The 16,499-nt window shown below is 32.4% G+C and overlaps 1 protein-coding gene across 16 annotated transcripts in view; it reads left to right on the plus strand.

Moving 5' to 3' along the window:
• ADGRL2 (adhesion G protein-coupled receptor L2) overlaps positions 1-16,499 on the plus strand; it is a 591,965-nt gene that overhangs the window by 417,460 nt on the left and 158,006 nt on the right. For all 16 annotated transcript variants that reach the window (XM_036890112.2, XM_057500358.1, XM_057500367.1 and 13 more), the window contains one exon: positions 16,133-16,305. In XM_036890112.2, coding sequence (XP_036746007.2) covers positions 16,233-16,305 — 73 coding nt within the window. In that variant the 5' untranslated portion in view covers positions 16,133-16,232. The remainder of the gene's footprint in view (positions 1-16,132; positions 16,306-16,499) is intronic.

A 16,499-nucleotide genomic window follows, 5' to 3' on the forward strand; every position in this document is an offset into this window, starting at 1 on the left:
GACTTTACCATGTAGGCCATAAAAATCTGGTGATATTTTTGATAAAGAAAGTATTATATTTAATTGCTAACTCTTGAGGTTGTGGTATTACCAGTGAGCTAGAGTGGGAAATAGTGGAGGAAATAGAAACCCAGTTAGGAAGCATAGATACGGTCCAGGTAAGAGGCAGTCGCAGACACGAAGATTGGAAAAGTTTTGTAATGGTAAAGAATTTGGTAACTAGTTGAAGGTGAGGAAGAGGAAGAGCTAGGAAACAAACCTGTGTTCCAGTAGAGACATTCATTCCTGTCTTGAATGCTTGAGAGCAAGGGAGGAGAAACAAGTCTATTTTTCTGATGATATTTTGAGGTGCATTATGCCTAAAAAATACAGCTGCCACCAAAACTGCTTCAAGGTGATATGTATATTTTATAATGTGATATTTGTGAAAGAATATAAATTTGCTTTCTTTATGTTTTTAGGTGTTTCTAAAAATATTCTTGAGTACATACCTGCATATGTTTAAATAATCATGTTTTTTCAAGTGCTGATTAAAAGTGAAAAATTTTATTATGCATATTTGAGGCTATAAGGTTTAGGTTTTTGGTTAATTTGTATTTTGTGTAAGGTTTCTACAAGGCAATCAAGACTATAAAACAACTATTACAGTCTGGTTAGAGATAAATCTTCATTTTGTGAAAGAATACTTTTGTCATCATTAGACCTATTGAAGTACTCTGTTTAGGGTCATTTCAGTAACAGTCTTAACAGCTCTTTAACCAGCTAATTTGATATCCTTAGTTTTCTTTAGGTACAAGTCTGTGTCTTTTCCAAAAGCTTAACAGTTTCTGTGCCCTTGAAGGTTTTTTTTTAATTAAAAAAAATTTAATTCATTACAATTTATCTTTATTGTGATTTTCTTTTTTGCCACCAGGAACTTACATATTTGTCTGTTGGTATAAGAAAATTTTTCTGCTACATCTTGTTCATTATAAAAATAATGAAATCATTTCCTTAATAGCTTTTCAGTTCTTAGATCCAGCAATCATTTCTAGTTTTGTAGCTGGTCCTTTGTGTCTAGTTAATTATGGGTAGCCAGGCTGAACAACAAGCAGAAGCACCTATCAGCACCTATCATCAGTGATTAACTCAGAGTAGGCACTCAATAAAGTTTTGAATAAACAGTTACCATTGATGACAATGAAGATCACAATAAATTGCAGTAGAACCTAACTGGTTTCAGGTTCCTCTAATGAATATAAGAATGGTAAAGGTAGTACAAAAGAGTCAGTACTGTTTCTCTGCTAATCCAAAAGTGTCTTACTTCCAAATAATAGAGAACGTTTGTGTGGTGTAGTTATCATGGAGCTAAATAGATCTTCGTGCATGGAACACTTTCATTAAGTGCTGCTTATTATCCTTAGTGATATGAATTAAATTTGGGTGACATTGGTTCACGTATTTAAGGGGCTTGCATCTTTTGGCATCCATTTTCACTCTTTAGATTTGTTTTATTTTTCTCTTATTTTGTTTGGGAGAACCTCTCCCTCTTCTCAATTCTACTCAGGGTTTTCTATTTTTTATTTATTTTTATGATAGGGTGTTCTGTTATTGTTTCTGTCTTCTTTAGATGATAAATCAGTGACTGACACTAGCCTTTGACAAAATTGATATTCTGGTACTAAAAACAGGAAGTGTTGTAGTCTACCCATCCATCTGAAGATAAAAGTACAGCTTTCACTTTCATTGTGTGATTAAGTAAAAAGGATAGTTTTCTTCATTTTACTTTTTTAATCTGATGCCTGTTTGAATTACTATAGAGAAACTTGCAAGTAGGATTCTTTTTCTGTAAGTCCTTCTCCCCGACCTACAGTCACAGCTCCAAAATCTTTATCCCCAAATAATTCCAAAGATTAAGATTCTTCCATATTTTAACAGTTTTAAAATCAGCAGAGGACACTTGTCAGAACTGACTCCTGGTATGAAAGCTGAGTTATTTTTTCTACTGGTGTATCAGTTATGCTGAAGACATAGATTCGCATAAGGCAATCAACATGAAATACAGGGAGGTTAATTAAATATGGTTATTGATACTGTATTACCGATTTAGCTGGCTAAGGAAACCATAAAGATATAAAATAAATGTTTAAAAGGATATTTTTCTTAGTCATAAGATGAAATATGTAAAGAAATTTTGACAAAATATTCTAACAAATCCGTGGTGTAACCATCTAGTCATGTAACGAACCATGAAGAAATAACAATCTCTCATCTAAACTTATAGGAAAGGTGGCCCAAATTTTAACATCAGAGGCGTTTTTTGTATGCAAGGAGCCATTCTTCCACAATTTCCTTCTTTGATAGGTAATTAGATATCAGGTGGATTATCTTAATCTTTTAATTGTGAAGTTAACTATTTTTTTTTGGGTGGGGATGAAGGGGTGGTTGTCTGCCTTCCAAAATGTCTTCCACTGATTAATATCAAAATCTGATTAAAATCTCATTGTGTTCTTGCATAACAGAAGAATCCTATAAATCCCATTATCTGAAACTGAGTAATAACTATGGTTTGATGTAAAGTATTTCTAAAATCTAAATTTGTACATTGTGGCCGTAGGGTTTCAAGATTTTAATTTAGTGAAATGCCAGAACAATTATCTTGTTTTTAGTTTGATGAGTGTCATGTGAGAAGTGATCTTCCTAAATTAGGACAGACTTTTATATATAATACAATTTACACAGTCTAATTATTAAAACCTGTTAAATTTCATATTCAATATTCAGATATCTTTTTGCAAATGAGCTGCTTCAATTTGTTAACATTGTTTGATTCATATATTGAAGTCAATTAAATTGCAAATGCTGATCTGAGGATGAATGGAAAGTTAGAATTTTGGAGGTAGCCATTGATTTTCAACAGCCACAGTAAATCATAAATAGCAAAAAGAAATATTCTACAGTGCCACATGCATTATTAGCAGTGTCAGGTAATTTAATTAAAAAGTAAGGCTGAAGTTTAATTCCCAGTGTAAAATTTACTGTTTTTTCATATAGAGGTCAGATACGAGCCTAAGACTGGCATTGAATTGTAGTGTTAATGTCCAGTCCCATTATTTTGGAGGAGAAAAGAGGTGTGGATTTTAAGTTTTCATTCTTCTGAATGGTGATAAAAGTATATTCTATCCATGTGTTGTCCTCTATTTAAAAAAGTTCACTTTGAGGAATGAGTATTTTCTCAAGTCCCCAAAGTACTGCTGAAAAAAATGTGTAGCTGTGGAAGCCTCCCTTGTCAAAAAGTTTTGCAAGAAAAAAATAATTTTGTACTTCTAGTGTACTTGAAAATAAGTATCAAATTTGTTTATTTACCCTATTCTGTTTCTATTTAAAAGCAAATTTATTAGGAATATTTAATATGTTTTTATATAATTTCATAATTTTAATTATTTTATAACATTTAAGACTATTTAAAATACTTAAATTGTAAATTGTTTTGTGGATACTATTACATTGTCTAGTATTTTAAAGAAAATCTCATCAAGGGATAAGTCATTGGAGTTTGGTTGGCTCTGAGGTACAGGTTTGATTTCCCCACTTATTGTGGAACTTCAGGTTCTTCACTGTTACAATGAAGCTTAATGTTTGTGAACTCTTTCTTTAGAGGTTTATTTGACATCTATAAATGGTAAAAATGATAAGGTATTTTATGTCAAACAATGATAAATTAAAGTTCCTGAAAAATATTCATTTTTATTCCTTTTAAATTGACATTTGTTAATATTTAATGAAACATTTAATTAAGAAATATTCTTGTGTAGGAAAAAAGTCTTTGAAAATCCCTATTCTAGGAGATCTTTGTTTCTAGTTTTAAAAAAAATGTGTTTCTGTTTCATACTTCAGTTTCTGAATTCCATTCTTTTTTTATCTTTTCCACTATTCATGCACATTACCTCCTGTACATAGTTTGTTCATTCACATCTTGCTCTCTAATCCCTCTTTATCTACCTTCTTTTCCTTTCTGTCAAAAACATTTATTATGTGCTTATTTGCCAGGCATTACACAAGAGTGCCTAATACTGAAGTAGATGTGAAAGCCATGGGTCCTAATAATCGGAAATATATTTCAGATACACTGTGATAGCACATTGTACTGTGGACACAAAGGCAGTGTTCTCCTGGTGGAGGGAGTCAAGTGATGGGCTTAAACTGAGTCTTGAAAAAGGAATCGTAGTTGGCCAAGGAACAAGTGGCAGGGGTACTCCAGGCAGAAGGAACAGCCTAAGTATGCCAAGAAAGGTACAGAGGTGAGGGTAAGCGTCCTCATGGTCCAAATATTGAATTGCCTTAATATTTAAAGGGGAAGAACAGGAAATAAAGAATGGTCATTCTCAAGTTTAGATGTTAAAGTAGAACTTCATTAAAAATTATAATAATTTTCCAGAAATTTGGTTAATATTCACTGTATTAATCATCAAGATACCATGCTACTCTCAGAATCAAGATTAAAATGATGAGTAAAAGCCATGGTCTATAAAGAACACCTACTCTCTTTATTATATTAATTTGGAAAGTTATTTGTGCCGTTGCCTCATTTCCTTATCTTCTGCATCATTCTATTACTTGCAGCCTCAGTGCCTTGAACAAAGTATGTATACTGGAAATTGCTTTAGTATGGTGGAAAGGAACTTAATTTGAAGAAAAACAAGTACTGAAAACTTTGACAAAAGAGATTATTAAAATAGTTTAAAAGACTAATTCAAGAGAAGTCATAAGATAACCTAGTAACTACTGTACAAATCCATACAAATGTTACAGGTCATGATCACAGGAATTTGAGGAAGGAGAAGTTTCTTCTTTTTGAGGTAGTCAGATTGGGTTTATGACATAGGTGGATTGTAAACCTAAGGAATTTCCTTGTAAAGAGCAGAAGGATATGCTTTCTATATGAGTACAGAAAACTTCAGTGAAAGTCAATTCAGCATTACTGAATAAACAGGTTTGACAGAAGCAGAGAGCTTGGATTAAGTGTTTATGAAGTTAGACCTTGGAGTCTACCAGTTTTGCTTTTTGCTGCTTTTTAAGAAAACTTCCCATTTGCCACCCCTGTCTCCAGCTGGCAGTTGTAATTTCCCCATTTTTAAATAGAAATATTAGATTGGTTATGATAATGAAATTACAGTGAGATAATAACATGTACTTATGTGAAAATTTAAAATCTGCAGCTCTGAGATCTGCTTTTGTTAAGTCATAACTCCAAGTGTTTGTCTTATCTGTAAAGTGATCTCTAGGATTGGTTCCAGTTTTATACATTTTTATGGTTTAGAGTGACATTAGGAAGATGAGTCTAATGGAGGTTGGCAGGCTGGGTGGAGGGCGAAATATCAGCTATGAGATTTTTGTAGAAGTTTAGAGAGAGAGAGGTTTAGGGCAAAGGGAATGAATAGAATGAGAGGGGATTAAGACATTTCAGAGAAAGAATCAATACAACAGTGAGTGAATGTGTACCATCTTAAAATGAAGTGCTTTTTATATTCACTGCATTTTACCCAAACTTACTATGAATAATTTTCTAGAAGATTTTTGGTTTTAAAAACTGTTAGATACTGAGCTAATTTCTTCATCTTTGTATATATCTGTGCACATGCACTTGAGTGCATTCAGTAAGCTTGGGTCAAAGAAACTGTTATAGTGGGGGTGTTTCTTTTTTTCTTTTACCATTTCACATTAATGTTTTTCTTTGTTACTATAAGTCACCAATTGGAAGATTTATGTATGTTCATGTTAAATTGGGCTAGAAAGTTTTTTAGGCAACTAATAATGGAGTAGAGGCTTCTTTAATACATATGACTGTATAAAACATTATTAATGTTAACAGATGTTGCGCTTTAATCCCCTAGAATGATTGTTTGGTACCAGGAGGAGATACGTTAAGCCTGAATTGTGTGAAATTCTTTGTGCATAAGCTGCTACTTAGATTATAAAAACACTATTGGAAACTGTTAAAAAGTTTTAGCTATAATTATAGAGAAGTATTAACTGTGCTAAAAGAAGTATTTGTGTATGGTTGGCCCATGCGCCTTAACCTTTTTATCATTTATCTTCTTGTATTAATGTCACTCCATTATTAATTCATGAGCCAGAGTGGGAAGGGTGAAGGCACCATTTAAATGTGTGGCAAATTTATCCTTATCGCTAGAGACATGAAAAAAGTCATTTTGTGTTATCTGTAAAATGGAAAGGACATTTAAAAATTTCATTTACAGTAATCCACTTCACTTCCAGTAAAACACATAGATTATTACTACCATAATACAATGCTCTTATTAAAAATTTGTAACCTTCTCCACTCTTTTGTCTTATATATAATATTGATAGAAAAGTTTATCCTTCGTGTGTTTTAATATGATACCTATTGCAGCTTAGAAATATTATTTTTATGGTTTGTTATAGCATGGTTATTCAATTTTAAGAAATAGCAGATTGCAGAAAATAAAAATATTTACTGTAATAGTGACCATCAAAGTATTTTGATTGGGGAGAGCGTAGATCTATGAATTGGAAAGCTCAAAAGAGACTTGTTTAAAATAAATGGGTGCATTTATGTAACTTCATAATTTTTTGAAATAAGATTGGTGATTGTGGCCTTAAAAGGTTTTTACCATGCTAGCAGAAGTTTAGCAAATTAGAACTTAGCAGTTTCTTGTCAAATACATTGTGGAACTGAGATATATCCAGTATTTCATATGGGTAAGTAGCAGTGGTGACAGAAATTTCAGGAGTTTGAAGCCATTTTTACCAACAGCTATTTGAAACCATCACACTAATGGTAGAATATATCAGGGGTCTTGTCCAAACCTCATTACTTTTCAGTCTCCCATTACTTACTATTTTGATTGGTTTTACATTCCTGCCAGAATAGAAAGATAAGTTACTGTGGTACTGTCCTTTATTTTCTTTTCTGGAGTTTCTCCCCAGACACTGTAGGCTGTACATATAGTTCTCTTATATACACACTGAAACACTAATTTGTTTTGATCAGTATAATGCTGGTTTCTTTTATTTTCCTCAATCTAGCATGGTTATTTTACCTTTATATTATATTTAAATTAATTTCTTAAAATAACAGACTGAAATTGATTTGTTAGACATTGATAGTTACTGGTCAGTTCACTACTTCACTGCAGTGTTATTTTCAGCATGTGCCTGCTCATCTATAGCAGGGGTTGGCAAGCTGTTGCTGGCCAGCTATTTTTGTAGTAAAGATTATAGGCACACGGTCATGCTCTTCATTAAGCATTGCTCATGATGGGTTTTACAACTACAATGGCAGAGTTGTATAGTGACAGTCTGTATGATCCTTAGAGCCAAAAACATTGACTATCTGGTCATTTGTAGTAAAAGTTTTCTGATCCCTGCTCTTTAATATCAGGCTATATAATTTCTTGCTTCTAATCTTTCCAAATGTAATGAAATACTATTGATGATTTTAGTTTAAGAGATTTGAAGAATCCTAGTTATTATCAGTGGTAGTTATTCTTACTAAGCACCGTTTTCTTGCTCTCCTTTATATGTGGAGTAGCAACAAGGGATATAATTTCCTTATAATTTCTCCATTTGAAAATTTAAAAAAATTGTCAAAATGTTGCAAAAATACATTTATCTTTTCCTAAATAAGAGAGTCTTGGCAAGTAATTAAAAATTCTAGTCAGTTTTTCTCATCTTTTTATAGTCAGTTTTTCCTCAGTTTTTATAACCTATATTTCTTTTTATTAAACATTGCTGTTTTATTACTACCTTAATGTTATTTGAAATTTTAATGGAGGTTATAAAGTTATATTTTAAAGTTGAAAACCCCTTTTCTAAAAACCACACACCTTCCCCACTCTATGAGTGGGTGTTAAAAAATACTAAAACATAAAACTTGATGTATTTTGATTTTTTAACAAAGTTTTTGTTATCTATCTATCTATCTATCTATCTATCTATCTATCTATCTATCGTCTATCTATCTATCTATCTATTTATTCTTTTACATTTAACAACCATTCAGAATGACTCAGTACATTACTGTTTGTCAGTTGTTTTGTCCATGAATATCTCTCTTGCCTTTCCATCTAAGTTTCCTCATGTATTTTAGGGGAGTCAGGCATGCCAGCCACATAGAATCTGTCCAATCCTGGAAGTAAAAGCCTGTTTCCACCCACTTAGACTACATCTGTATTTCAAATGTTGTTATTTAACTTAATTCTCAGAAATAATTGATATATTCCTTTTCTCTGCAACTCAATGCTGTTTTGAGTTTTGCTTGTAGACACAGATACATATACGTATGAAACAAAGAACTTGGTGTAGACTACCTCTGGTTAAGGCACAGGAACTTGCTGTTTCTGGAAGAAGTCTCTGATGTCATCTTGCTCTTTGATTGTGTGTAGTTTTCCCATGAAGGCAGAGAGTGAAATATGTGAACTGAATAAGTCTTGGGTTATTATATTAAGGCAGCCAATGTAATAATCTTTAAGTAGTTTTAAAAAATGTTTTTCTTAAATAGCAACTCCTTTAGATGTAATTTTTAAAAATAAATTACTAGAATAATTGCTGAGACATACTCTTTGACAGAAGAGACAAGACCTTAGTGAAGCATTGCAGTAGCCTCTAAAAATCTTCCTTAAGGTTACTTAAGATGGAATCAGGATCACAAATATATAATTGGAGTAATTGGGGAAATAATGGAATCGTAGATTTGTGGTGTTTTCCTATTCTCCTCTATAGTTGCTTAACTTGCAGCCTGGATGTTTGCAAATTGTCTCAATCCTCATAGTGGTAGGTTAAGCCAGGATTCTAGCATGTGTTCATTATCTCAATCTTGGATTCTTTTCAGAAAGATGGTAATGGTTGATTTAGGTACACATCTCAAGGAAACAGGTCCAGAAACCACTTTTTCTCCCTCATTATTTTGGTATAAAATACATTTATTACATTTAAGTTTAGGGAGTTTATCAATTATTAACAACATATTTTGGATCTTACTCATTTTCTTGTGTGTTTTACTCTCCTTAGAAGATTGATAACTTTTTGAAGGTGGCAACCATATCTCAATCTGTTTTATAATCTCTTTAGAAGCTAACACAGGACCAATTAATACATTAGGTAAAAATAATTAACAAATAAGTAACAGTTATTTTAGTATTCCATTTCAAAAATTTCTAAAATGTGATCACTAGATATTCATTGACTTTAACTGCATTACATGCAATTATAGTGTTAATATTAACTATTTTAGAAGAATTCCAAGTTTAGATGACACAATATATATATTGACATAGATTGCAAATGAGTTGCATAATTTATTGATTACAAAGGCAATGTGCTATATATACTTCACACAATTTTCTTAGCTTCTTACTGTGTATTCCTTATAGTTAATTCTTCATGTTTATTTTTAAGATCATTTGACATACTTTGCTCAGATTACCTCATTATCTCTAAGAAACCTCTGGTGGTGATATTGATGATCTAATATACAACAGATTCTGGGTCATTATTATTTCATTTAGTGGTTATATATATAGACCAAGAGGGAATCTGATTATTGATTCAGGGAATGGCTACTAACAATGATTTATGAACAAAAGATCAAGTGCAGTGAGCCAGACATAAGATTGCTTCTCATGAACAGTATTTTTTTCTCTTTTTTGTTTGCCTACACAATGAGTAGTCCAGAATATCATAGATGCTAACATTAAAATGTTCTTTCCACGACTGTCAAGATTCATTGTTGATTAAATTGGAGGAAATAGTTACCTTTGTTTTTTGACTTGTAAACAGTTTTTCACTTTGGCTAATAAGATTTATCAGTTTAGAATAATTTGTTAATTTATAAAGCACTGTAAATGAATAAAGATAGCTCAACTGGAATACTAAAAATTAAGTTAACGTTTAGCATCATTACCTGAAGGATGTTAGTTTTAGTAGTAAACATTTTGAAATCAACTTAGTCTTCTTCTAGTATTTCATTACTTTCATAATCCCAAAAATGACTTTTTCCATTGTTTATTCTAAATAGAAAGATAATAAAATGTACATGGTGAAAACATATATAGTAAGTAAGTTTGTTTGAGCTACTAAATTCATGACAGTAGTGTTTTTAGAACATGGCTTGTATACCAACCCTGCTATTTATTTATAATCCTTGAAGAGGTTAAGAATTCTTATTTTAAGGCCAAATAGGCAAAATGATACATGTTTCTCTTTAGGCTGTTGTGAAGATTTCATGAAATAATATAAGTAAACTATTTAGACCTAACTATGTGACAATTACAGCATTTTATTAGGAAGGGTTATTTTTGAGATAGAAAGTAATCTCCCCAAAGTGAGGAGTTTTCTTTCTTTTGTTTCTCAGTATTACAGCACATATAGATGCTCAGTAAATAAATATTTGTTGAATGAGTAATTTAGTGACTGGTAGAAAGATTGGCTTTGTAATTACTGTAATTGAATTTCAGGCTCTGCTACTTGCTAGCTGAGTAAAACTTCAGTTAACTTTCTGTACTTTTCTGCTCTGAACCTCAAATTTCTGACATTGATAATATTGACCTTGTAAGGATTAGTAATGTTTCTGTTAGGGTATTTCACCCATAGTGGTTACTCAGGTATTTCTGGTAATAGTACCCATAATCTATATTCTACTCAAAAATGTTGCATGAGAATTATAGACTATTGGAAAGCTAAAAGGAAATACATAATGTCTTGAAGTTGGAGAGGACTACCCTTTAAAAATAGCTTTCACTTTCTCTCAAGTGGATAATTAAGTTCTACAGGTATTATAATTTTTTAATACATACAAAATGTTTTAGATGGGTTTATGATTTTTTGGTGGAAAATTTGGGGAAGCCGTCAACTTTTCATGATATGTAAGGTACTGTTTTGAACTGGGCATGTGGCTTTTTTTTCTTTTGAAACTTCATTTGCAAGTTTATGTCCAGTCATAAGATGTCCCCTACATTGGTTTGAAAATGACAGCCATTTGTTTTCATTATTTCAACTGGAAGGATGTTAATGCAGAGAATGGCATATTTCCCTGCACTGTGCCTCTATTGCCCACTGCTACAAGCCTCCTGCATGCTCAGCAGGACTCCTAGGTATTACAGCGGATAGATGTAATTTACCAGGCACGTTCCCGGACTCTTCTCATTGTTGCTCCTCCTCCAAGCCCTCTCTTAGGAGAATTTATTCCTTCACAGTGAAGAAGTTTCAATGAAGGGTAAGACCAATAATGAACGTTAAAGGGACTTAAGCATAATAATTAAGACTTGACAGCATACTAGTGTCCGCAGAAATGAAACGGAGAAAGAGGGTGGCTAGTGGTGGTTGGCCACGTGGTTTTAAAATCTCTGTTGGCGTTCCCAGCCCCAGCCCTGTCTTTGTGAAAGGAAAGAAAATAAACTGAAGTGCAAAAGAATATTGAATGTCTGGAGCTAAAAAAAGGCTTACTGATTAGCGATAGCAAGGGTTTACTTAGACAGCTTACTGAAAGAAAACTCCCAAGGGTGTCGATGTTTTCTCCTATGTTAATATGGGGAAATTCTGGCCTCTAATAAGGATCGTGCATAAAATATTTATGAAAAGTGAACACCCTGAATGAGATTTAGCTAAATTGAAATGAAACTGTATTTTTCATTTCCTAAGCCTTTGCATGGGGCAAAATAGGGTGCTAGTATCATCCTTTTTGTTGTTTGTTTTGGCAAAATACAGAAAAGCAGCTTTCTTTTGCTGCTAAATTCTGTCCCATAATGATTATAATTGTATAGTGCAAATAAGATAAAAAAGACTGACTTTGTGTAGCTATCTTTAGCTTTCATTTAGAGCTGACGTATTTAGTGCATAGAATTTTAGTCTTAACCCAAAGCATTAATGTTTCATTTTATTCAGCTTTAGTGCATAATAACAAAGATAGGTGACTTTGGTAGGTCTCATGCTTACTTAGATGGTTCTTTCCTTTCCTGGTTCTCCTGATGCTTAGAGTTGTTTTGGGTTTAATATCCAGTGTTCGTAGTACTTCAAAGTCCATGAGTAGAAATTAAAGATAAAGCTTTAGGTGTGAGTCTATGGTGGCTTTGCTCTTAATATAATATCAACCTTAAGTTACACAGTTTTAGAAAATTTTAGTTTACTTTTTCCTTATTAATTTGAACATGCTATATTCTTTCATTAATAACTATCAACAGATTTTTAAAATGTAAATTTAAATTTTTGCTAAATAATCATCATCACGTAACAGGTTAAATGTGATTTCCTGGTAATATAACATCAGTGCCTGCATATTAAAACTGATTAGTAGTGTTTTCCTAATTTAGTTGGCAGTTTAAGGAACGAGGTATTTAATAATGCAGCTAATAAATATAAGCAGGTTATTGTCTGAAAGATACAGCTAACTGCACATTGTAAGTAATGTATAAAGCCTTGAGGACTGTTGGGATATAAACAGTGCTGAGGCATATATTCCTGGAATTCATTGTTCAGCTTTGGAAGGTTTAGTCGTAGTGATGCATTAGTTGACTTTTTACATGACAGAGTAATAGGATATGTAGATATAAAAAAAAATCTTGACAGAGGTTTAGTTGACAGTGGCATGGGGTTTATAGAAACAAGATCAGAATGAAATTGTTTAATTCTTATTTGAAGGATAAAAAAAAGGAGGAAGAGGTTGTACATTAGAAATGGCTTGGGTTTTTAAAAATCAGCCATTTATAGTTTAAATATACATGTTCTTTTTCTGTTTTCATTACGAAATGAACTGTTACATAGCCTTAAAAGGAGTTTCATCTGTGCACTGTGCCTTTATATTGTCAATTATTGGGAAAAAGTTTTCTAAAAATGTAAAGACAAACTGGTTATTAATATCAGGAATTATTTAATCTTTTGCTTGTTGAAAGGACATTTAGTATCCCTTTTTTCATTTTGTTCATTGTTTTTGTTTTGCATTGTGCAAAGCTTTTATTGAGCTTCATTCTGCAGTAAAGATACTGAAGGATCAGTCTGTTAGCTGCATCTATGCCTGTGAGTGTCCTTTGGCTCCAGTTTGATTTAGGAGCAATGTTTTCTTGGAATTAATTTCACCATGTTTTTTATTCATTCTGTGCTTATCTGGATTGTTTTCTGTTAAGTATTTCAATTTTCATTAATGTTTTTTAATGGAAGGTTGTTCTTAGTTTGGATCACAGGAGTAAAATTTTCGACTTCGTTTTTAAAATAGCATTTAAAGCTTGAACTTCTGGAAATAATTTTATTTGATGTGAAAATGATTGGACATAGGTTATAGAATAAGAAAAATAACTTGATATTCTTTTTCCTTAGTCATTTCACAGATGAATTTAAATTTCAAGAAGCCATGATTTTATTACATTCCAGAACCTGTTTGGTAGAAACAGTTATTTATACAGAGTCTCAGAATTGACTAGAGTGTACTTTAAAAATGTGTTTCACATTCTCAAACCTTAAAATTGTGTTTCACTTTGAAAACTTAAGAATACCACTGAAGTTTTAATATAGCTAAAATCTGTTCATGAAGTATTTTATCCTGGCCAAAGACCACAAAAGAAGTCTTGGTTGTGCGGTTTCCTCCTCCTTTTCCCTGCACTAACAGAGGTTTTCCTATCTTGGCAGCTGTTTCCTACAAGGCAGTCATCAGCCCTTGATTTCTTCCTTCCCTTTCTTCCCACAAACAAGGACTCTTTCAAATAGTGGGTGACTGAAAACAGACTGATCCTGGATCACTTAAAGAGAGTAGAAATGTGTTCAAGAGTTATGCATGTGGGCAAGCAGCCTGTATGCATTAGTTCATGGAAATGAAAGTACCCATTACAACCAAAGCTTGGTCAGAATTCTTTGCTTGAATCAGGAGGCTGACTTAATTTTACTTGTAGTAAGTAATTAATACAGCTCATCCACATATTAAAATTGCCTAGTTGTTTAATCAGATCATTGAACAGTCTGTGTGATATAAGTAATTGTTCACTGATTAGTCCTTCCATTGTGACAGGCCATGGAGTTGCCTGACAGCTCTTTATGCCTTATATAAAATCGCTTGCAGTTTTAAGTTTTAAGGCAGGTACTTTGCCAAGGCAGTTGTAAACTAACTACTGTTTTTTTGGTTTTGTCTTTTGTATAGTCTTTGGGAGCTCAGCATGAACAATGAGTAGGGATAGCCATGTATCTCCATCAAATTAATTTTTGATATATCATTCTTTTTATATTTTTGGCATTCAGAAGAGGAAATTTGCACTTTCCTTTGTTTTTGTCATATTTCTTTGGGCAGGGAATCATCTGAGTTGTTCTTATAACTGTGAAGTATCAATTCTGACCCCCCCTCATCATGATACCTAAATGTCTTTGGTGGTTTCAGAGAGCGCTAAAAAATTGGGCTGATGATGGGTTACTGAGGGGTAAATAGGGAAGCACTTTTATTTCTGAGACTATAGGCATGATGAAGTAAACCCTTTATTACAGAAATATCTTGCTGTGTTCATATGTGATTTTAATGGGTCTTTATTTTCAAACCCTAATCAATAGTTTTAGATTAATTCTTTACATTATTTTTGGTGTTTGCAGGTAAAGCAAGATAGTGACTTTATAGTGTGATAAATGTTCCAAACTATTTAGAATCTGACCACCATTGAAGTTACAGTATAGTGAACTGATAATAGAATACAGTGAACTACTAGTAAAATAAGATATGAGATATGAACACATGTAACAAATACAGAGGAGCTAAGATAATGTGAAATGGAGAATTCAGAGTTACCCAGGAAAATTTTGTTTTCTAAATATTATTTATGCTTTAATAATATCTAAATTACACAAGCATTTGTTTTGAGTTATACACATAATCTCAGAATTGGGAGTTAATCCTCTCACTGCCACCACTTTACAAAATAAACTTTATCTGCAGCAGATTAAGGGTAGTTTGAGAAAACTTAATAGATGTTTCTTTAAAGGAAAAATTTAGAATTTCTTTATCCTCAGAGGCTAGACCAGGAGGCTGGTTATATTTGAGAACTGTCTGCATTTTATGTGTGTTAAAAGGCTAGTATTTCATACTCTGTTATTGCTCATGCTACCCTTGAAAGAAGTAAGACACTTCAGTGGAACCTAGCAAATGACCTGGTGTCATGTGATCCTAGGAACCAAAAATACTGATTAAATTCCACTCCTGAAGTTTTTGTATCCTCTCCAGTTAAAGAACTGGATACTTAAGGTATAATAAAAATTAGACTAGGCTCCAGGTTATATATTCTTTGCCAACCCTCCCCCATTTTTTAAAAGCAGTGATACACTCTTGGAGATAAAATCATCATGGTCTTGGGTTTTTATTTGGTTCCAGGGGATGAGCCAACCTACTAAAGAATGTAGGTTTGATCTTACCAAGTTATACCTTGCTGAGAAAAACCAATATATGATTATCTAAAACTTTAAGTGAAATAGTAAAGAGACAATCACTTTGTTAAGCCGCTCCTTCTATGAATAACTATCAGTCAGAGAAAGAACAAAATGATATGTTGTTTAGAAATGTGGTATTTTCAAAATCCCATTATTACATAAGTTAAAGTACACCCATGTGCTAAAAATTACACATTCTTTCATAGAAAAATAAACTGATTATACCTCTAATCTGTTTTTCAAGAAAACAGGATAAAATAATAGGTAATATTGCTATTACCATCACTAGAAACAGAAAAGGTAATACGTACTTAACAAAATTTTGTTGGAGGTATTAGGAGGTATTATGTACTAGAACTAGTACCTTGATAAAAAGACAAATATGTAGCATAGAGAGATTACTGTTCTAGAATGACTTTCTAAGCTTTTCAAGGAAAAAGTCATTAGGAATTTGTATAATTTCTACAAATTCTTATGTCATGGTTATCTATAAATGTTTTTTGAGCTTTATTTTCTTTACATTATTGTAAGGCTGAGATATACAGTGCATAGGAGCTGCTTATATATTAGATAGGATCAAAATGTATACTTTAAAAAAAATATTTAGGAGTAGGAGGGAGGAAGGGGTGGAAAGAGAGCTGTTATTGTTGTTACTATTTTTGCAGTTTTTTTGTGATGTAGCAGGACCATAGAATAAATGATGGATTTGTTTGTTTTTCAGATATGAGGATCAATGATGCAGACTGCTGGGTTTGATGAAGCTGGGCATTTATAACTACATTCATTAAGGAATACAAAGAAAATATTTAAAGGGATCAATAATGGTGTCTACTGGTTGCAGAATGCGAAGTCTGTGGTTTATCATTATAATCAGCTTCTTACCGAATACAGAAGGTAAAATGCAATTAAAATTTTATTTTTTAAATCAAGGAGAATTTAAACTGTGCAATCTTCTTTATATAGATGACTAGAATGAGTATTATTATTTTAAAAGCAGGTATTAAAAAGATTTCCTTAATGTCAGAATCTTCTTTCAGTTGTTGAATTATTTTCATTACACAGCTGTACAATACAGAGTGTTAGAAATC

Source organism: Manis pentadactyla, chromosome 4, assembly GCF_030020395.1.
Source record: "Manis pentadactyla isolate mManPen7 chromosome 4, mManPen7.hap1, whole genome shotgun sequence".
Taxonomy (NCBI): Eukaryota; Metazoa; Chordata; class Mammalia; order Pholidota; family Manidae; genus Manis; species Manis pentadactyla.